Source organism: Xiphophorus maculatus, chromosome 6 (genome assembly GCF_002775205.1).
Source record: "Xiphophorus maculatus strain JP 163 A chromosome 6, X_maculatus-5.0-male, whole genome shotgun sequence".
Lineage (NCBI taxonomy): Eukaryota > Metazoa > Chordata > Actinopteri > Cyprinodontiformes > Poeciliidae > Xiphophorus > Xiphophorus maculatus.
The window spans coordinates 20,146,304-20,169,909 of NC_036448.1; the positions used below are offsets into that span (position 1 = coordinate 20,146,304).

At 36.6% G+C, this 23,606-nt stretch overlaps 1 protein-coding gene across 3 annotated transcripts; it reads right to left on the reverse strand.

The window, feature by feature from the left end:
- On the reverse strand, positions 1-23,436 carry LOC102217815 (rab effector MyRIP-like). 3 transcript variants are annotated; one of them, XM_023334743.1, is made up of 17 exons: positions 23,218-23,435; positions 21,932-22,105; positions 16,895-17,116; positions 15,872-16,008; positions 11,736-11,816; positions 10,701-10,798; positions 9,850-9,930; positions 9,496-9,639; positions 8,202-8,337; positions 7,163-7,698; positions 4,617-6,452; positions 4,067-4,123; positions 2,939-3,118; positions 2,051-2,212; positions 1,811-1,909; positions 1,668-1,728; positions 1-976 (listed from the first exon to the last, which is right to left on the reverse strand). In XM_023334743.1, the coding sequence occupies exons 2-17, from the start codon at positions 22,039-22,041 to the stop codon at positions 960-962; spliced, it is 3,957 nt and encodes a 1,318-aa protein (XP_023190511.1). In that variant the 5' UTR covers positions 22,042-22,105; positions 23,218-23,435; the 3' UTR covers positions 1-959. The 3 variants fall into 3 exon arrangements, with proteins under 3 accessions (XP_023190511.1, XP_023190512.1, XP_023190513.1); XM_023334744.1 differs by lacking the exon at positions 4,067-4,123; XM_023334745.1 differs by lacking the exons at positions 1-976; positions 1,668-1,728; positions 1,811-1,909; positions 2,051-2,212 and having other exon boundaries at positions 3,027-4,123; positions 23,218-23,436.
- Positions 23,437-23,606: the final 170 nt, after the last annotated feature.

A 23,606-nucleotide genomic window follows, 5' to 3' on the forward strand; every position in this document is an offset into this window, starting at 1 on the left:
AATCCCGAGGCGTTCCCAGGCCAGCCGAGAGACATAGTCCCTCCAGCGTGTCCTGGGTCTTCCCCGGGGCCTCCTCCCTCTGTCTTAATAGATGGAGTCATTTAGACTCTGTGTATGGCGGGGTTGCACTGACCCTGTGTGCGCTTTTACAAGGCTTTTTTTGTGTGGTTTCGGAAATTGACGGTCTGATGGTACAGCTTCCCTGCTTCCCCGCTGTCCAATCATGCTAAGATCGCAGGAGGGCCGATAGTTAAATCTTAGGTAAATCTTAACTTTTATGATTTAAACACTTAAGAGAAAAATGTGATTTCTTTCATTTTAAACCATTTCCCAGCCAGCTTTTGTTCAAAAATAGTGTTTTTTTACAAAAACAATATGGGTGGAACTCACTTTCTGCACTCAAAATGTCTAAGATTGTTGTGACAGGAAATATTTAATCACAGCAGAATTGTTATTCTTTTTGTAAACATGGGGAAAACACACATCAGTGTGCAGCAACAGGTAAGGGAGGGGCAGCACTGCATTATTCTGTGCTCCAAGTAGCTGAAGACAACCTGGGTCACTCCAACACTTTTTCTGCCATCTAATTAATAGCTGACAAAGCAATCTGTCTTCTGATTGGCCAATTTCATTAGTCACTATTTAATCAGCTTGGGCTAATGCAAGTGGCTCATGCATCTGACTTTTATACAATGATGGCTGCTTTCTGCTCGTGCACACACTGCTCCAAACAAAATCATCAATACATTGTTTTACATCTGTGTAAATCTTACATTCTCAGACAATTTAATGTACAAAGCTTGATGTAAACACAGAATATGTGTCCATAATAGTGTTTCACATTGCTTGAGGAGTTTAAGGCAGCTGGTGTTTGAATGTACTGTATCATTTCAGACTGGTCTGTTGGATGATGGGATGAAGGCACTGCTGTCTAAGAAGTCATGCAGAGACTGGATACTTTAGGCTTCCTTGTCTTCTAAAATGAGGAAGAGACAAAACAATCTGAATTCAGAGGAATGATGAGACACAAGTTAGTCTAATTTCAGTGAAACAGGAAAATCTGGGGCTTCATATATAAATGTTTCACAAGTACCAAAACACTGTAGCACTGTTTTTTCCTGCAAATAAAATAAAGTGATTAAATTACATTCTATATTGTGTGCAGATATTTTTAGTGAGACCCAAATCCAGAACCGAAACAATATTTAGAACGATTTTTTATTACTATTTTCCTTGCATAACAGTCAAATTAAATCGATGACTAACAAAGATTAGAATTATTTTAACACTTGCGAAACTTTCAAAAAAATTTTGCAAATTGCAAATGCGAGCCAAATTTTTAATTAGTTCAAATAGTTTGTTCTTGGTTCTCTTTAGACAACATTATTCCAAAGAATACAGTTGTTGGTGTAATTTCTGCACACCAACAATGCTCTGAAGCTTAAAAATATTACGAGTATGGATACAGACATTATGTCACATTATTGTAATAAAAATTTGAATTTTTTCTGTAACCCTTAAAGTTTGAGTGATATTTCTCACTCATGAGTCATATACACCACCTAGTTATTCATTTTGGTTAAAACTACCCACATCATCAGTGAACTGAAATAATGTAAATTACAATGTGATGAATTCACTAAGATTGAATGCAAATACAAAGTTACCTCTCGCTGGTGGTGCAGGTAGTCTTCTTCTCAGATGTCTTGAAGAGTCCAGAGTAACAGACTGCAACAACATACATGAGCATAAAACGGTTTTAGCGCCCCTCTCTGGTATTTGCACTGTTCTGTGTTCTGACAACAACAACCTTTTCTGTGGCCGCCCTGGTCTTCGTGAAGCGACTCTGGGTGTCCACATTGAGGCCGGCACTCTTCAGAGCAGCGATTCTTGCAGAAATGTCGGATATCTAAATCATAAACAAGCAAAATGACTGCTGATGCAGGTGCGTTGAGCCACTTTAAAATGTATATTTACATAAATGTCCTATAATCTACGTGGATGTAGGATACATGCCAAGCATTCCTTCGTTTATTTTTGTGAAGCTCACCTGCAGCTCGGACTGCTGAACCTTGGCGGCGGCTGCTGCCACCTGCTCCTCCAGGAAAGACAGCTCCAGATCGGATGTGGAGCTGCAGATTTCCCTGGCGCACTCCTCCAGGTCGCTCAGCTCTGCCTCCAGGCTGTACACAGAACCAGCTGCCACATAAACCTGCACCAAAACCAAGCCACAGAAATCCCAATTTATGATTTTTATATTTTCAAAATTACTCAGACACCTTATAACTTTACTGTTTCATTGGTTTGACAAAATGTTAGTCAAGTAATTGTGGATAAAGACAAATATTTTATATTTAGTTCACATTTTACACATCACTTTTCAGTTTTGAGCTTCATTCAGACTTAATTCAAAGAACTGTACAACAAATTAAAAAAAAAATTGCATGTTTCTCTCGAGGTAAATTTTTATTTTTGAATCCTATGAAAACCTCACTGTATATGTTCACAGTAGGTTCTATATTTTGAATGATCTTATATTTATAATGTAATTATTATTTTTAGATGTATCACTTTTCTTTCAAGTGAGTGTAATTATTATTATTACATTTTAATTTACCAAGAAGTTCTAAGGTTTGACTTCATAGCTTTCACTTGGTTAGTAATGAAGAAAGATAAACCAGGTAAATCCTTTTATTTTCTTCTAAATTTTTATTTTAGTGGATAATATCTGACATTTTTGCCCAATTTATATCTGTCATTTTCATTGTTGGCCTTAAATAAACAGATATTTAAGCTCCCGATTCACCACAATAATTAATTTTAGCTAAAACTTGTGAGTTGAATCAATATTTGTGACTACCAGGTTACGCTGCAGACTGCTGTAGAAGTGGGAAGTATAAAAATATGATATGTGGTAAAACTATGAGCTGGACTTTACATTTTCCTCTAGTTTCCAGAACTGTTGGTCCAGCTTCTTGGGGTCTGCGTTTGGGGGCAGTGAGATTGTAGAGGCTCGGGTTTCGTCTTGTCCCTCCACTCCCTGGAGCAGCTCCTCGGTCGCATTCAGCACCTTCAGCACCTCAGTGGTGATGCTGCGTAAAGATGCTGCAGAGTATCGCTACGGGAGCAAAAACCAAGACAAGTTATTTCAACTCATAAATGTAGGAGAAACAGTCTAAATTTTACAACTGAAGAAAATACTCAACAGATTATTTTTTTTTCCATTTTCTCCAGGGTTGCACCAAATAATCAATGGTTAAAACTAAAGCCGAAGAAACCACTGAGATGTTGAATGCTACCTAAATCAAAATAGTATTTTATTAAACATCACAGCACATATCAATACTTTTTCAACGTTCAGAGTGAATTCACACAGAAATCCCTTTCTTAGTAAAGATTACTGCTAATTTCTGAATTAAAATTCTATAGTCAGAATAAAATACTAACTCAGTCATAAATTTGTATTATTTCTCTCTTGCATGGTGCAATGTCAGTTTTGCTCTTTATAATACAGTGGTTGCTCACAGCAAGAAGGCAAAACATTTTTGCCAGATTACAATTGTCCAAAATTGGCATAGAAAGGTTAAAGTTGTATCAAAGGTTGTAAGTAATTAAAATGCTAATTCTGATTTGTGCAACTTTACTTCTCTCGAATGCATTCATCATGCTAGTTTTTGGAGAGTCAGAAATTAATCTGTTGTGAGAAAGTGTGAAATACGCGACTGTTTAAACATAATCTTTGCTAAGTACAAATTAATTCACAATGATTTTGGGCCTCTAATCTTTGCAGTAGATAACAAATCGGTAATACGTCACAAGAAGGTCAAATCTCTATTGATTTGCAACAAAAACACAAACAAAAATTTTGAACCTATTATAATAAACAAACCTTGATTTGTGCAAGACGGTGGCAAGGAGGAATAAAAAGCTTCAAGTTACAATAAGCTAAAATGTTTTTATCGAAAATAAGAAATACATATTTTAGAGGAAAGTGAATATTCTACCTTTATAATACGTTCAGATTTTAATATCCTACGGGTTCGGGTTATACTTAAACAACTCTCACCTGCTCCAGCACAGATGACATTAGCTCTATAGTTTTGAAAAGCTCCATGTCACTACCCTACAGTTAAGGTAAAGCAAAGGCACAGACATGATAAGACAGAACATAAAGAGGGAAGAAGAAAAAGAAGTTAGTTGAATTGAAAAGAAAGTGTGAGGTTATTAGTAAGCATATAAAACCTCTGCTGAGCATCATTCAAATTACTGTAAAATAATTCTGGCTTATTTTAAAGCAGAGGAACAGCAGTAAGAGCAACTCGGTCATCAATTCAAAATCTGGATGGATCAGCTGGTGAGATGCTGCGATGAAAGTTAAAGATCTTTTATTAAACATATTAAGTAGAAGTTAATGAAATGTTTTCCTCAGTAGAGGAAAATAGAAAAAATCAGACATTCAACTGATTGATTAATTTTCTCCTAAGCCAGGAACTGACATTAAAACCTTTATAAACAAAGAGAATATTGCAAAATTTCTGCATCGTAAAATGCATTATTTTATTTGTGAAAGCTGCTTTTATAGAGAAGAAAATGCTTGAAACAGCTTTTGTACTCACATTGTGAATCTCCTCTGGGGAGAGGAACTCCCCCAGATGAGTGCAGGAGCTGCACTGTTCCATGTTTTCAGGTTTCTGCTCATCCTTGACTTGTCCGTCTCCGTCTTTCTGCTCACAGTTTGTTTTATCTCTGTGCATCTCAGCTGCTTCCGACTCGGCTGTGTTTCTTCTTCGTCCATCCTGGTTCTCACTTTTCTCTTCACTTTTTGGACTTGTCAGTTTGGTTTCACTTATTTGGAGTTCTGTGATGGTTGTCGTATCCCTACGGTTTTCTTCATAAATATTTCCATCTCTACCTGTACTGTTTCCTTTCTGTTTTTTGTCAGATATCTCCCCGTTGGTTTCCTCACTAATGCATATTGTTATCACTGACTCTGATCTCTCATGTGTTTCCTCTGTGGCATCCTTCCTCTCGCTCAATCCGGTCTCTCCCTCGACGTCGCCGCTCTCCGGTTTTCTCTGTTCGGTTTGTCCAGCTTTGTCCATCATTTCTCCCTGCATGTCCTCCAGAGTCATCATCAGCATGCTGCTGATTATTCTGTCAAATTCTGCTTCATCTTCGTCACTCTTTGAGTCTGTCTCGAACTTTCTCTCACTCTGTTTGTTTCCTTTTAGAAACTCTTGTTCAACCTTTTCATCTGTCCCCTTTGAAGGTGACTCTGTCTCTTCTTCAGCTTTTGCTTCCTGTAGCAACTCTGTCTTCATTTCTGCTTTCAATGTGATCTCTTTCCTTTCAGATGGCTCTTTAAAGAGTTCCATGTATTTGTCATATAATTGCCTCATTCCCATTGTTCCTTCCTCTGCTACTCGCTTGTCTTTCTGTACGCCGGTTGCATCATCTTCAACCTTTCTCTGACACTTTCCTCTCTCACCCCTCTCTTGCTCCCTTTCTTCAGTTTCATCTGTCAAATTAAACATCTCCATGTCTATGTCTCCAATTGATTCCTCTCCCTTCCACAGCTCCCTCATATCCCTGCTGCCCCCATTTTCCTCCTGCTCCTGTTTTCCTTCATTATTTCCCAGTCTGTCCAGCTCATCCTCGGTAGAAGAAAACTGGGAGGCGCTGACTAAACTGGCCAAATCCCGCAGCTGAGTCCTTCCCGGCTGCACACTCCACAGCTCCTTCTCATCCGCCCCGTCCTCTCCTCTTCCGGCCTTATCCAGCTCGTCCTCAGTGGAAGAGTACTGGCTGGCGTTGACTTCGTTAGCTAATCTGCATAATCTAACAGCCAGATCTTCATCTTTTCCAACCTCATGCTCCATGTTCTCCATTTCGAGGCCCATTCTGTCCAGCTCGTCCTCAGTGGATGAGAACTGAGTTGCTCTGACTTGTTTTTTCAGCTGACAGAGCCTGTAGGTTAGTCTCTCTATCTGCATCTGCTCTTCATCCCCTTTATTCATGTCTGCATCCATGTCCCATTCCCCCTCGCTTTGTCCCACTCCATCTGACTCATCTTCAGTCGAGGACAAGTACGTAAGGTTGGCTTGGGAAACAAGACTGCATAATCTATGTTGCAACCCATCATCTTTTTCTTTCTCTTCACCTGTTCTTTCGCCTTCCTCCAAGTTAACGTCAGCCTCAGACCCACTTCTTTGTCTCCTTTCTCCCTGCTGTCCATCATTATTTTCATATTTCTCTTCATCTCGTTCTTCTTCTCGGGGGCAAAATTCATAAACTGTGCCTGGGCATGGATTCAGTTTTGAAGTGAAGTCGTTGACGGTGTGATTGACAGCATCACTGCTGGGGTCAAAGGGCTCAGGGGTTGTGGCTGCAGAGGTGTGGGGAGTTGCAGCATCAGAGGGTTGTGAATAAAATGGTTCCTTATTGTTTAAATCCTGAAAATGTGTAAGGTTCAAAAGTTAAAAACACAATTTAAAAATAATAGATTTTGTTATGTTACAGCCACAAACTTCTACAGATTTTACTGGAATTTTATATGATAGACCAACACAAAGTAGAGCAACCAACTACTGTAAGTGCTTTAAGCTTTTCCATAACTTTATCTGATCTGTCTGCTGTGTTCCTTGGTTCTCATGATGCTGTTTTTCACTAATGGTCTCTAACAAACCTTTCATAATTTCATGACATTTAAAGATGATTGGCTTCACTGGACTTTATTTAGGACAATCAAAGTAAAGGAGGATTAACACAAATGCAAGCCATACATTTCCTGTTTTTTTGTAGTTTTTTTTTTTGTAAAAGCTCATATACTTTGTGTTGGTTGATGACATTAAATTCCAGTGAATACAAGGAGGTGTGTACCAGGAATGCATGATACTAGAAAGTCCTGATCTTGCCTTTAAGACTTTTTAAATTTGTCCCTGCAGATTGTGGTTTCCTCATTTATTTAACAGAGAAAATACCACACTCCAACATATTTTAATAATTCTTAACTCTTGTGTAATCTCAAGATATGCGACTTTTTGTTGTTGTTTTTGATGAGTTGAGTCAAACTAAGTTAGTGAAATAATTTTATGGGATCATTTAGCAGCTTAAGTGATTAGTCGTCTCATTTGTTTAGTGTTGAGCTTCTTTTCCTTCTTACCGATGGTGGAGTAGACGCTGCTGGCTCTTTTTTACTCCTCCTCTTTTTCCTTGATTTCCTGATTTTTCCCTCCTCTTGCTCATCAGGCAGCTTGAGCTCATCCTTCTCCCTCTCTGCTCCCTTAAAGTTAAAGTCTACATCTATGATGCTGGTTCTCCGGGATGAAGGTTTCCTGAACTCCGCAGGCATCTTCCGCTTTAGGAGGGCTATCAGAGGCTTGCTGTGCTTCAAGTTCCCCTCAGAGTCTGAAAGTGGATCATCTTTGTTCCCCTGGCGGCCTGTTAGAGTCATGATGTTGTCACCAAAATCATCCTGGTTCGTCATCTTCTTGTGGATCTCCTGCAGAGCAGCACCCCAGCTGCTGTCTGGCTCTGATTTGCTTTCACTGTCAGAGCCCAGGCCTTCATAGGCAGAGACCACTCCGGACTCCCTCTCCAAGGCACTGTAGACCAGACTCTTCCTCTTAGTGAGGAGGCCAGGCCGGGACAGCTGGGTGGTCTGCAGGGCGATCCAGTTCCCATCCGGGCTCTTTAGAACTGAAGACATACATTTGCATTGAGACAAGCAAGAAACATGCAAGACAAATAGAGACACATCCACCCAGCATTATTCATGTCAAGATGCAATATTAAGTCAGACTCAAATTGATGTTTCAGCTGTTCTTAGGCTGTAAAGATGTAAATATTCTTCTGTCAGGAAATCTTTGCAACTTCTTGGGTACAAATAATGCTTTTGTTTTTACAAAAAAAAATTATAATTAAAGTTAACAGTTCATGACTGCTATATCTACATAGTACAAAGTTTGAGGATGGATGGACGGACGGACGGATGGATGGATCTTTTAAACAACAATATACAGAATAAATTCTGAAAACAGAAAATTTGTTTTCATTTTCATTAGTTTTACACCTGACAAGTATTTACACTAAACATTAAATTATTATTTTAATCTTTTAAAAGTTTGATATCCTCAATAGAGTCAAAAAAATGAACTGTTGCCGCATTTCAACGCTGTTTGCTTGTATAAGTCGCCTCTTACCAGAGTTGTCAAGTCGATCCACACTCTTCCATGCTGTCATGGCCGACGCACCGCCGTCTTTCTTCAAGGCCTTGGGGACGTCTGGTTTTAGAGCTGGTTGGTTGTTATCCAACAGCGTGAGGGCTGAATGTGATCTCTGAGAAGAGATAGACGACACCGAAAAACACAGTTCTGTTTGTCTTTCTCTTTTGTTGTAACTTGTTAATTTAGAGCTTATTTCACCAGCAGAGGTCAGTGTGAGTTAACAGACCCACAAGGGCTAATTGTAGAAAAATACACTTTTTTTTTCCTTTAGTTAGTAAACCAACACCCAGCATACTTAAAAAAATATGGATAATCAGGAACCCAGATATGTCCATTTTGATATGTGTGACTTAGTTAGCAAAGACATTAAAATCATATTCAATAAATTACATTATTATTTATTTTAGTAGCCCAATTTACTAAGTGAAGCACATTATGTATGCATATTATTTACACAAAGACAGATGTTTTGCATCCTTTATTTCTGTTAATTATGATTATTCTTCTCCTTGCAATAAATAAAAATACGACAGCTAAGATCAGAATATTATATTCGACTAAAAGCAAAGCTTAATGAAAATTATTTTTTAAAACCTGTTTAACGGTTAGTATTTTTTAAGGTCAGATTATTTTTTAATCTGACTACCCTTGTTGGAACAGACACCTAATTGATCAATTTAACAAGTTTAGAGTTGGGTTTTGTTAGAAAATAATAAAAACTTCAGACTGCTGAACTCTTAACTGGACTGCACTTAAAATCTGGTCTCCACTTTATACCTTGCACATGTACAGAGCTAAGTAACTTCCTTTTTACTGTCAGTCCTGCACTTTATATTTTATATTTATATTTATATTCATATTTTATACTGTATTTTATTTTTATTCTGGAGTAACCTCACAACATTGAAAGCTCAAAACATTGTCCTGAGCCGTATGCAACGAAATTTCGTTCTGTATACACCCTGTGCATGCAAAATGACAATAAAGTCAGTCTAAGTCTAAGTCTAAGTTTATTTTTTTGCATCTGTTTAGTTGAAAAAAAGAAGTAAAACACAGATCAACCAAGACTTTAGAAGTATCATGAGTTTTCTTCCCCACTTTAACAACAGAGGAGTAGCAGCTGCACTTGCCATATTGTGTAGGTACCTATGACTGCTATGTACATCCTGCACTTCAGGCCCTTAAGTTAACTAACAATATATACAATATCTAGTATAGAAATACACTAAAGAATAATGTTACATTAATTTCCACAACACAAGTTCTTTACCCAGAGATCTACTTGTTGTTTCAGGGATCCAGAGGGCTGATCGCAGGCAGAATGACGATGATGAGGGTCAGTGTTTTGTTCAGAAACCCAGCCATGGGCGTATTCTGCCCTCATCTCAGCCAAGGCATTTTTCCTGCTAATGATCTTACACACAAAGAAAACAAGATTAGCTGTTCGCAAACAGCTCTGACTGCAGGAGGAACAGCAAATGAGTTGTGCATTTTCATTATGTTAATGGGGTAAAAATGTGACCTTTCTGTGCTGCTTTTTATTTAAGTTTTCATAAGCTTACTAGACAGAGGATAAATAAACTTTTTTAGATGCTATAAACCATCTGATTCAAGCTCCTTTTACTTTTTGCACAATGGTTTGGGCCAGTTCCTCAACGAGCTCTCCTCTGTGCTCCCGTAAATAAAGTGCTTCATTCTGGCTCTCCTGAGAAAACACAGACATCATAAAGAAAGCTTTAGAGCCCAACATTAGCATAAAGAAAGCTGGTTACCTCCCTAAATTTATAAGCTGAACATATTTTCTGTGCTGAACTCAGAAGCTTTGGGATTCCAACACAGATTAGATGAGGGACGCTTAACAAGAGACGCGCTTAAGGATTAAACCTAGAGATAGTCTGAACAATGTAATACAATAAGTATTTATAAGAAGATTAAATGTTGAAATATTTTCAAAACATTCTACAATGACCAGTGTGAGGTGTTATCTAGTCTGACACATTCAGCTCCTGTATCCTGTTTTCCATCAAAGAGTTTTAGGTTCAAAAACTGCATTAAACTTTCTTTGACTGTTCTTATCACATAAAATCCCAATAACACTCATCAAAATTTGTGGTTGAATTCTGACTAAATTTGAAAGCTTTTACAGAGGATGGATACTTTTGAAAGGTACTGTGTCATTTTGGATGCCTTGTTAAGAGTAGTCTTCTAAAATGAAGTAAAAGCAACTCTTATGGCACAAATTCTGATACTGTTAGTACTGTAGTTTTACATTTAGCAGTCTAAGTCCTGATTGTTTCAGTTAATCTGATCCAAACAGACTCCAACAGCAAGCAGATGCAATGTCAGATTAAATTATGACACTAATGTGCATTACATAGTGATATTTTTGAAAACACAGACATCATATGAAACGGTCCTAAACGGTTTTTAAGATTCTATCCTAAAACAGATCATATAGGAGAAAATGTGAATAACCTGAGTCGAGGTGCCAAACTCAGCCTTAGAAATGGCTTCGTCTATGGCCTCCTCTGCAACCCGCAGGGCCACACTGAGCGTCTCTGCCACGCTGTGCTCTGAACACAAACACAGAAGCACGAGCCTTCAAACATGAATGAAACAAAAGCCGCCAACAGCTTATATCTCTGTTAGGTATGTGTAAAACGTATCCAGTGCATGTCAACTTCATATTCACTTCCTCATTCCTGCGGCTGTGAAAACAGAGGCATAGCCGTCAGGTAACGATGTTACATTTATGTTTGCAAGCGCTCCTCCTGTTAGTGCAGTGAACTTGCAGAGTGGGGGAAAGTGAGGACAAAGCAGAAGAATATACGGAGCAACGCATCTGTTTGTGATGCTGCACAGATTCTAAGACAAACCATCAGAACCATTTCATTCCTGTGTTATTTCTTTGCTGTAATAAAAAAGAAAGCCTTTCCAAAACTTGAAGCTCTTAAGTAATACCCCCCATAACCACGCTGCCCCAAAAGAAACATAACTCTGTTATAAACTGTAAGACTAAACAGCTGATATAACACTTCTTAATTAAATGCTCAATTGTTCAAACTTGTACTCCTTACTGTGTAAGGTGAAGTCTACCTTAACTAATAAAGTTAGTTATTCTGATTGTACTGATTTATTCTTTGAAAAATATAAACTGCTGATAACTATAAAAGCTAATTTTCTGATTTTTCACACCAACTATAACACGTTGAACAACTGAAAGTGGAAAGAAAACTAATCAAACATCTGTCTGTCATTCTGACTTTTCTGTTGCTATTAAAATAAATCTTGATTTTCTCACTGAGTCAAATAGAAACTTTTTAGTCCATCTTCTTTCTCAATAGAACACGATAAACACGATAGAAATGCCCTTTGTCTTGTCCAACCATGGCATTTTCTTCATGAATGCAGCTGTAAATGAAAATCAACTTTAACCAATTATTTCTAAAATCAGCCCTATGCTATCAACAAGCATGAGTCGAGATTTATCAACTTATTTTGGCTTCAAACCTTCAGTTTGCCTGTAGAAAGTTGAGTCGCTCCCACAGACACTGCCCTCATTGCAGATGCTCTCATCGCAGGCGCTGCCGTCTGCAGACACACACAGATGTTGATAGTCAAGTGTGTGAACAGACAGACTGCAGGCAGGGATTTAACCTGAAACCACATCACACTAAACCTTTAAATAAGATTAAGGATTAAAGACATAAAAATGGATAAATCCTGGTTTTCATTCATGTCATTCAGATAGCATGACATATCACAGGTTATAATAACATGTTTGTCCACATGTGTCTGAACGTGTGTATCCCAGGTTACATTCCTCATCACTGACTGTGTGAGTTGTTCATTGCATTTTCACGTTTTGTCACATAACAACCACACACTTCACTGTATTTTATTGAGGTTTTATGTTATGCACAATTTTAATGTAAGAAGAAAGTCACTATTGAAACACAGTCAGAAGGAGTCCTGTGGAAAACGTTCCCTGGTCAGATGAGATCAAAATTTAACTGATATCCACACTAACTCACAGTGTTTTTGAAAGCTAACGCAATACATCACCCAGAACAAACCAGTTCCAAAACTGTTGGCAAGACATGAAAACTGATGTTCTGGGTTACTGTTCAGTCAGTCTGATTGAGCTGGAAAAGAGCAAACATGTCTGTTTCAATAAAGCTGGTTAAGAACAAACCCCAAACGAAAAGCCAATCAATTTTCATGTTAAGATAGTGAAAGTGAAAAATACCAAACAAATTAAAAACATGTAATTGCATTTCCATCTTATTACCACTATGACATGCAATCTCAATAAAATATGATGTTTGGAGTTGTAGTATGACAAATTGAAGTAAAAAAAAACAACAAAAACATTTAAGTCCCTCAGCTTTCCTACTTTAATGTTTTACTTTAAAGTCACAGGCAAGTTTCTTATGTTTACACAAACTTTACAAAACAAAACAACAAATAATATAATAAGGAAAATCACTTCAACTGAACTGTAAATGGTTGCAGTAGAGAATTATTTGATAACAGAGTTAATTCACAATTTCGTATTTCCTTTTCTGAGCTCTTTTTCACGTCATGCAAATATTCCTGCAACAATGCAACCGTTTGTGGTTACATAAGTGCATTAGATGGGCCTCGTGTGAGGTATTACAGGAAGACTTGAGCTGTCTGCAGCGGACTCCTGTCTGAAAGTACAATGCGGCGGACAGAGTCCCTTCCAATCATTTTAAAACGGCAAATCCGACAAAGTAATGTTAAGTTTTAATGTTTTAGGAAAATTACAAAATCTTAACCAAAGTTCCTACTTCCTGCTCCATAATCTCTCTTCTATGGAATCAAGTAAAACGAAGGATTTATATTTGTATTTTAGTTGTGCAAGTAGGTTTTTGTTTGTTAAGTTGTGTAATTTAAAGATTATGACCTCATTCGGTCCCAGAACACAGAGTTAGAGCAGACCTATGAGCAAAGCAGCAGCTGAAAGTGACTGCAACCCCAAAAACAGTTTATGCAACCGAAGTCTGTTTTTTTCAGGTTCTGTTTTAAAATGCCAGCCACATATACTGTGGCCCTAGTGAAGATTTATTAAAAAGGCTTAAACTAAATGTACCTTTTGTTGCAGTAGCATAAGCTCAGTAATAAATTAAATGTATGTGTACTGGGAAAGCTTATCGTTGGGCTAATGTTTTTGAAAAATAAAACGTTTCCTAAAAGTTGCATTTCCTTTGAAACATATAAATGATACATGATTTTATTTTGTGGGAACATGCTGTTTAACTTGAGTCGATCTATGATAAAATGTTAATAAAGAAGTACAACATGTAGTGAAATGTAAATTGCATTTTCTTACAGTGTATGCTGTATTTGCGAGGCTGCTTTGCTGTAGTTTTCAGAGGGAGATGTCTGTAGGCAGCCCTGATTCAGTGAGTTTAGTTTTCTGGAGAAACATGTCATTGTTACAAATGTTACACAAGACTCAGGATTGCTCAGTTTCTAAATGTCAACTTGACCGTTGCTGATGCCGTTCATCCAGCTCCGATTGTTCTTATGCAAAGCACCGGGAGCATCAATCTACTTCTTTCTGAGTCATAATATGCTGCTCACATTTTACAGGGGAGGAAACTGTTTTCAGCACAGGTCAGTAATAAACAAATGAAAATGCATGACCCCGTGTGTTACAGAGCATGGGCTGCAAACGGCAGAGGAGGGGTGGCGTGATGTCAGCCCACATCGGTCATCCTCCCACAGGATCCACAGCTCTGCATCGTGTGCTGCCAGCGACCTCTCCTCCACAAAAACACACATAATGCTCTACATTCCTCTGCTAGTTCAATCAGATCAGAGTCTGGGGGCCTAATGGAGCTGAGATGTGCTACGGCTTTGCCCCTGACTAGATCTACATGCTGGAACAGATGCTGTTAGAGGAAACAGTGTACAGTATAATAAATTTCTTTTCAGCATGGCTGCCTCCTGCAAAGCTCCTCAATCAGCCACAGCTGGTTTTGACTGAAAACATTTCCCTGGAGGTTGACTGAATTTGTTTCATTACATAAGAAACCAAAGCCCCTTTTCATCACCGTCACTGATGGGACAAAATAGGCATAAACACCCAGCAAGTGAAACGATAATTCTTTATTAGATGGCATTAAAAGGTGAAGAATAAAAAAAAATCTGTATGCAATGGAAGTAAATAAAGAAGAAATAATTGTAAAGTCAAATCTTTAATTTTTTTTCCAATGGCTCCACCATAAAATTTAAATGACCTTCACATTTCCATCAAGAAATATGTTTTATGACTCTTCACTCACTCAGCTTTTCAACATCTAATATTCAGTTCTTGATTGTTTGAAATATGCTTCACTTGTATCACTTTTAGCCTGGTTTAAAATTAATACAATTAGATGTTTATTTAATGCTCATTTCAAGATTTTATTTGTATTTTATTTGTAACCCAAATAAGTTACTCCATTCTGCTGAGATGCACAAATCAGAAGCAAATAACAATTACTAAAACAGCAGAAACCATCTAATCGCCACAGAAGACTGATCCTTAACCTAAATTTGGAGTTTAAAGATTGTCAGCATTTCCAAAATCAGAATGTTTTCTTTCTTTCACCTAATCTTAAACACCTTAGTTACTGAAACACTGCGTCTTCTTCCCTTACGCACAAAGTCAACAATGGAAAGTGTTGCTGTTCGTATAATCTGGTGGCTAAGAGTGGTGCATTCACTGACTGAAAAATAAATCTGATTTTTGAGTTTACAAAATGCTCAGTTCTCCTCTCATCATTATTTTTGGAGAAACATTTGGTAAAGTCCCTGTTGCTCTATGTTGTCATGAGTTACTGAGTACTACCTTCTCTTTACTCATTCTTTACTCATATTAGAGTAAAGAAATACACCTCATAGATCATTAACTGTAGAAATTAAACACTACATAATTATATATTTTTTTATTAGAAATAACATTCATTTAATTAATGAAACATAGGGCAGATCAAACTGAAATTTATCCGATTTTGTTATATCTTTTGTTAAATACATTTTTAATATATACTTTTGGATAAGTTGCAGCAACTGCACATATTTTTATTTCTTGTTATACTCTTTTGTTAATGTGATTGTCCGAGCCTGTTAGCTTTTAATGAAACCTCTTTTCTGATTTGGATGGAAGTTGATGTCACTGGTATAGAATTTTTGTTTAAAGTTACAAACAAAACTTAAAACTAAACTTGCAGTTCTTCAAGCAGCCTGTAAATACTGGCGCATTAGAAATAAATCAGAGCAATGTAATATTTTTAGAGATGAAATGAAATGACTGACATGCGGTAAAATCCAAATATAGTTAAAACTTATAACAGAAATTATTTTTTGTAAAAAAAGAAAAAAGGTAAATTCCATCTGTGATCCGTTAATGTGTCTTAATTTGGACTCATGCTTATATTCAGACCATTTTGAAGTCAGATTTTAGGCAAAATGTTATATAGGAGTTAAAAGAGCTGAAAGCAAAAATTTTAATCCTAATTTCTATTTTCTTAACTGTATATAAAGCAAATTAAACGCTATATAAGATAGCTTATAGATAGTTTAGAACCTGCAGAAAATATGTGAAAAGGTTTCTATTCAGTGAATAAACTTACCAGTAAGCTCGGAAAGAGCGCTGTGCTCAGCCAGGTGTTTCCTATAGAGGGTCTTCAACACTTTCGCACTGCCAAACCTTTTAAAGCGTTTCTTCACATTTGTGTAGAACCATTCGAGTGACTGCGTCTTCAGCAACCTTAAAGACAAACAACAATTTAATGTTCAACAGCTGCAAGTCATATACTTTTCTTTATCAGGCTTTCTATCCAAAAAAGGACAATCAATGCGCATATATACAAACAAATTAAGACATTTTTAATTGAGAAGTACTGTATGTATCTACACACGCTTCATTGTTCTAATGTTATTTTCTGTCTGATCAGCCATTTGGACGTAAAGTGATAATGCAGTAAACGGTATATCTCGTCAATGGAAATACTTTGCATTGTTGTAACAGATGCATTACTTACTGAAAGTACTAATTTACCAAAAAGAATTGTTTGTTTATTCTACCTAAATTTGTTATTTTGTAGTGATGTTATTTCATTTTACAGATTTTTTTATTTTATTCTTTAAAATACCTTTCAAATTTTATGTTCTTGTCTTTTTGATCACATTTCTTTGCAAATGAAATCAGATGTTTTTTATCAAACAAATACTCAATCCTTTTAGTATTGAGTATCCTTTTTACCAAATACTTCTACTGTTATTTAAATGTGAGTGAAGACATATTGACCGAATGCTACTCTTACCTGAGTATATTTTATGGCTACTCTGGCCTCTTGTGACCATTCCTAACATTTATTACACCCCACAAAAACAAAGAACAATCACCAGACATTGTTTGCTAAACATTTCATTACCATATTTTAAAAAAGGGAAAGTCTGTAGACTCTTGTGATTATTGGGTAACAACTTTACCCTGTGTTCGCGTTCAGTTTGTTTTCAGATGCAACCCTTTTGGAAATTTTGCTGACATACGTCATTTTAGACCTAAATCATCCCTGATAACTTTTGACATCACTGTCATGACCTCATATCTAATTCAACCTCCTTGTGTAACACACACACACTGACCTTACCTGCTCTTTTGGCAGGCGGAGCAGAGCCAGGCTTTGTCCCGCTTGCTGTAGACCCGGCAGGCCTTGCAGACGTTGTAGCGGCAATCGCGGCACTGGCGCTTGGGGTTGAGAAGGAAGGTGAAGGGAGAGCAACAGCGGATGCAGCAGCGCTGGTTGAAGCAAGCTTGCCGCGACAACAAGAGGCAGCGACTGCCCTCCTCATCCAGCTCCTGCTTCAGTTCACTGTGGGGAGGAGGGGATGGAGGAGAGGTAGAGAGAGAGGATGGTTAAAGGCAGAAAGAGAGAGGAAAAAAGCTATATAGTTGGGTACATAGACGTTTGCTTGTGTGAGTGCAGGATGAGTTTGTTTTGGTGGATAAGACACTAATGGAGTGATTATACACTTAACCCCAAACTGACCCTCGGTTTTTAAACAACGGAAATGAAACAGATCAAATAAATGCCAGTCTGTTCGGTAAACAGTATGAGTTTTTTCTTTACATAAGTGACGATTAAGTCAGCTTTTAGTGTGAGTCACATGCTAGCGAAAAAGAAAATAAGGATGAGTATTTGAGTTTTCCACCAGCTCATTAGTCATCATTTTTAAAAGCTGTATGTGAATTTTAAACAGTGTGCTAAGATGAAATGTTGTTTCTGTATAGTTTCTGTTTCTCATAGATGCCAGACTCCAAACATTTAGCATTCACTCTCACAACACAATTACAAAAACAGTAGAATAGGAATATTTAAAAAATTTTTTTTATTAATGTCCACATATTATGTAAGTAGTGTGGTTGCATTAAATACAAATACTTTAGTGTGTTTAGTGGATAGAACAACAAAAAGAAGCACAGAGCTGTGAAATAAAAGGGAATTGATACAATTTTTTCTTCTTTTTACCAATGAAAGTATGGAAAGCGTGACATGTAAATATTCAACCCCCTTTCCTTTGATACCCTGAAATAAATGAAAGACAAAACTCTTCAACTATCGGTAACTTAAAAACTATTTAACATTTTATTTACTTTAAGTATATAAACTATGTGCATTATAACCACTTTCTGTGATCAAGTACTAAAGATTTGCAATGTGAAAAAAAATATGCATTCACTATATGATTTTGACAGTTATTTATTCCAGCAAAGAGGTAGAAATATTAAACAAAAATGTTCAAATAGCAGCAAAGGTACCCAACCAAGACTTTGAGCTCATGCAATTATTAACAAGATGAGCCTGAGAGATAATTGCAGAAAGCGACAAACTGGTGCAAGTCGCACCAGAGGGAAGGGTGTCAAAGAAATTAGAACAGCAGGAGCACCGACCATGACTGAATCATGTACAGTTGATTACAGCTGAATACTGATGAACTCTGACAAGATGAGGGGAGAATAAAAAAACAACAAGTCAATGTGTTGATTATAGCTAGCTTTTTAAAATTTAAACTCATTAAACTTTACAATTTTTGAAAAATCTATTTCTTGTTTTTAAAAGAAATGTTTGTCAGGAGTTTAAGAGAAAACAGATAGAACAGTTAAAGCTCAAAAAAGATGGTTATAAGGAGGACTTTCTGTTCTTTGTTACTACAAGTAGGGAACTACTGGAATCAGGGATCAGGGATCTTTACAAAGCAATGCAACCCTCTTATAATCAAGAAAAGAAATTCCCGTAGCATAAACTTATAACCTCCATAACACTATAAAATTTTAATGTTGTCCTCAGACGCCTGGCTCTCACAGGAACGGTTGCAGCAGCCTGTCTATTACTGAAGCCTAATACTTGATAAAAATAACCCTCAGACATCACGCTCTCAGGCACAGTCAGGCAAGAAAGACGGAGATGTTTGCAGCGATACAGAGAAGTAACAAGCACGGGGAGCGATGAAGGAAATCGCAATACAGAAAGCAGCAACAATCACACATCTGAATGGTAAATCATAAACAGAACATGCTGTAAAGCTCTGTTTTCACACGCTGACATCAAACAGATTTTCAAGTGTATAGGATGTAGGAAAACAGGCAAGAAGAGACATGATATATCCCAACCATAAGTCATTTAACAAATCTGTTTTCATGAGTGAACACAGAGAAAAAGTGAGTCTGAGTTTAAATTTTTTTTTATAGATTTGCTTGCTGAGGACAAGAGTTTTATAGTTTTAAATGCTTTGTGTTATGAAAAAAGCCCCCTGCTTTGCCGCTTATAAGCAACAGGGGGCAGAGTCGAGCAGCTGTACTCACTCCATAACTGTCTATGGTGATAATTAATTTATATCAAAAACAATGTTGGATCAAATATGTGTTTATCTATTTTCTATCAATGAGCTTCACTCTGAGGAGAAAGCTAGTATTAAACAACTTCTCAGTGAGAAGACAAAAATATGGAAAGATCTCCTGTTTACAATTTACAAAGTAAAGTCTGAAAAAGTGACAAAATTACAAACAACATAATTTACAAACGAGCACATTTCACAATAAAATAAAGTTGTGTCAATTACTTAAAGCAGTTAAGCAACTCAACGATCAGCATGTCTGATCATGGCTGGTAATAACAACAAGATTAGCTGTTGAACTACTTTGTTGCCAGTAGTTCAACAAATAATGACTTTGTCTCAGCATGTGGAGTCTTTGGGTACAAAATATCTCAAATATAAGTCTTGTACTTGTACAATTGTACAAGTATGGCATTATAATGGCAAAAAACTACTTAAGCAAACAGTTAGACATGGCAGACAGTAAACTAAGAGATGTCAACTGAACCCATGGAAAGGATTATAATTATTTGTGTAAAGGGATTCAAAACAATCTGTGCCAGACAGTGTTGCCTGCATCTAAATCCAGCTGCAAACAGAGCAAATAGAGGTTTTTAAAGGATAACATATATGCAATGCAGTCAAAAAAAGTCAACGCATGAGGAACAAAACATCTGAAGGAATAAATACGTTAAAAATAACTGGGAAAACTTAAAGGATTGCATTGAAACCACTGTCTGTACGAGAGTAACTGCAGGTTTGAGATATTGTAACTCCTGTAAATAATTTGTATCATAAGAGGTCAGTTAACATTATTTTGATTTGATCAAGAATCAAAAACTGACATATTTCATACACAATTAGTCCAAACAGTGATCACATCCAAAGAAGAGAATTATGTGTTACACAGAAAGGTCAACAACGAATCTGAAACTCTATGTTCAGATATTAAAAAATATTAAAATACTAAACATAGGGAGTATGTGTTTGTTGTAAAGAAAATGAACAAGAACAAAAAAGAAATTTTACAAATGTTATTTTATGAAAGCTACAAAAAGCTAACACATTTATTATTACAAAACTGGGCTAATATAGAAAAGCCTCAGTATTACTCAGTGAAGAATCGTTTGGGTCCTATAAGAACTGTCACTTCAAAGGGAGCCAAGTCAGAAGAAACAAATCTTTGGAAAAGTACTGGACCTCCCATCACAGATGAGGTTAAACATATACAAGAACCAGAAACATATCTTTATTTATTTGTGTCTTCACAAAATCACCAATAAAATCTACCAGTATAAAACACCCAGACTCTGAAGGCCTTTGCTAAACATTTGCTGCAGTTGCATAAAACCTAAATCTTTTGTATAATTGTTTCCAACTTGTGAGACAGGAGTTCATATAAAGAGCCAAAAGAAACAATAATTGTTTAAAGCTATAAAGGAAAATTTCCATTGAAGGCTTTTGGCTGTTGAAATGTGATGGAAATAACAACCATTAGGCTTATCTTATTTTTCCACTGGCTTTTAATTGGACTACCTCTTTGAGCACAACATACATTACGTTGTGTTATCAAAATAAACTACATATAACAGTAACAAGAATGTTTGTATAATTGTCAAAGTCTATGCTTTGTTTCACAGAACAAACTATTTTCCACTATGGTAAAAATGATGTCTAATCCCTGCAAAATACAGCTGAATTTTGTGAGTAAAATTTTGTTTTTTTGTCTCTGTGGTTACTTTGAGGAAACAGCTCTGGATACAACAGGAAGGTCTTTCACTTCCTGTCCCTGCTTTTAGAACACAGCATGGAACAAAAACAAAGCGAAGGAAAGCTCCACCAAAGTCTATCAGGCTTTGAATCCAAACTGATCTGCAGCTCAAACGTTTGTTTAATATGTTTTCCCTTTATTTGGAAGCTGAAAGTTCAAAATCTATCTGAATGTAACAACATTTTTTGAGTTGTTTAGGTAATAAAGAAAATGCTGATGAAAGACTCATGACACCACAAATCAGCATTAACAACTAGTACTTCTTTTTGGCACCATTCTAAGTGAATTATACTATAAGATCATTTGTACAAATGACAATAACTTTCTTTCACACACTTTTTGTTTGCTAAAATCAAATTAAACACCAAAATTAGAATGTCCAAAGTCAGTTTTGAAGTCCACACTTAAAAAAACAGTAAGAACTCTACGTGTATAAAACACTGACTAAACTCAGGAATAAAATATTTATCTGCAAGCCAATGCTCAAAAGGTTCTGTGGTAAAACTTTCAAATGCCTTCTTGCTTCAAAATACCTGGAGTTAGAGAGTCTGTCCTATTTAAACTCATACAATGGATATTATAAATTATTTTGGCTTCTATTGCAAATAGTGTCATTATGGTACTATATGAGCTAATATCTGATTGGCAAACCCAGAGGTATTAAACCTCAGAGCGATCATTAGATGTTGCTGATGGTCTTTTTCCGTGAAACATGTTTCTGCAAATCCCAATGTTTTGGTCCAGATCCAAGTTTTGACTTTCAAGACAAACTGAATGAAGCACAAACTTTCCACTCACAGGATGCATATGTCTCTCCTTGACCACAAACTAAAAATATTCAATCAAAATGTAAGAAAAAAATCTGAGAATGTTTAGGTTTAACATGACATTGACATGATCTATTGTGTTGGACTGAAACTCATTGCATAAATAACTTTATTGATCTTAGGATGGTTCAAAAGTGAAAACCTACTAATGAGTGCAGAAACATAGACTTGCCACTCCACCTTCTGACAGAATCAATACTGAGACGAGCACTGACCTGAGTCGTTCCTCTTCCTTCTTGCGCAGCCTCATATCTCTTTGCACCACCTGAAGCACATGCTCCGCCTCGTTGTCTGTAAGGCCCGTCAGATCCAGTTTCCGACCCATCTTCAGCAGCCACTGTTTTTAAAGCTTCACTTTTCCGAACAACCCTTCAGCTAGTTGTTTTCATCTGAAAGAAAAGAAAATATTTAAGTCGGCAGCACAAAATAAAGAAGCAGTAAAATATATGAGCAAGTTTTTGTTACACGTCATTATAAATGCCATAAACCAGTTGTGGTGAGCAACTAAATTACATCTGAAAACGTTCTGAGGAGAATTCTGAAATACCTGTAGCTACACATTTACTCCCCTAAAAAATGTATACTGAATGCTTACAGAAAATAAAGAGAAGCAAGTAAAAGGAGTATTTTAAGCCTGTAAGCTTCTGAAATAAAAGAATAAAAGAGACAGAAAAGCGCCTAGAGCTAAATACTGAGGTATTCAGGGAAGGAAAACTGCTAGATACTCAAAGAGGTGAGACTGGGCTTTCAGCAGAGTAACAACTCTATAAAGCCAGTTCAATTTTTTAATTTATCATGTTGTTGGAGACATATTCTAAAAGACTTGCAGAAGAAGTTATTTTTTGTACAGAAATGTCATTTTATGTTACAGCAATGTTATGATGAATCCAGAAAAGATCACAGGTAAAGAAGCTACTTGTTGACAGAGTCCAGGAACCAAGCGTATTTAAGGAAAGTTGAGTTGTAGGAGAAACTGTTGCAGAAGCAACAATACATTTGACAAGACATTAGAAAGTAGGAAAACGTGTTCAAGAGTTTGGGGGAAATTTGCAAGGTATGATTTTTATCTAGAGAACCACAACACGAGGATGTATTCAAGACATGGGCTGTAACTGTCACATCCTTTACGCAAATCAAAAATCAGACATTCCAAGTCACACTGAAGCTGGAAATCATCCAACAAACATAAATAAACTAAAATTTGTAGAGTACATATTCTTTTTTTGTTGTTTATTTCTAGGTTTTACATGATATTCTAATAATTGAGTAAAAAATATTACAAGTTTTTCTCCACTGGAATTGAAAAAAAAATATTTGGCACCCAAGAAAAAAAGAAATTATTGATGTCATCAAACACCTTCTCAGAAGTCCTTATAGATTTTGTTCAAATGAAGACAGGTGTACATACCAAAACAAAGAGTCCTGAGGACTTTTTGATAATATGGCGAAGGCAGAATGCATCAGAGTATTTTTTTAAATTTTTTATCTAAGAAATACTTACAAGTTTCTTTATCAAGTCCCTTCACGGCAGCACAGGATACAAGAAAGCGATCAGTCATCCATATCTGTGAGCTAACTCCAAACCTTAATGGTCATTTATGAAGACCGTCATAAGTATTAGCTTGTATATATTAAGTAAAAAGTTGAACCAAAGTGTGGGTCGGCGGGTGAGATGCTGCAGCACCGATTACAGCAGCCACCGGTTTTTCTACGAGAGGAAAATCTGGATAAATCCAGATTAGTTTCCACTTCCAGTATTTCTCTGCTCGCAGAGGGGGCTATTGATGTGGGCTTTATTACGCCACTTTGTGAGAAGACAAAATAGAGGACCGCATAAAACAGAAGAGCTGAACAAATTCTTTTTCAAGTAATTTGTCAGAAATTGACATT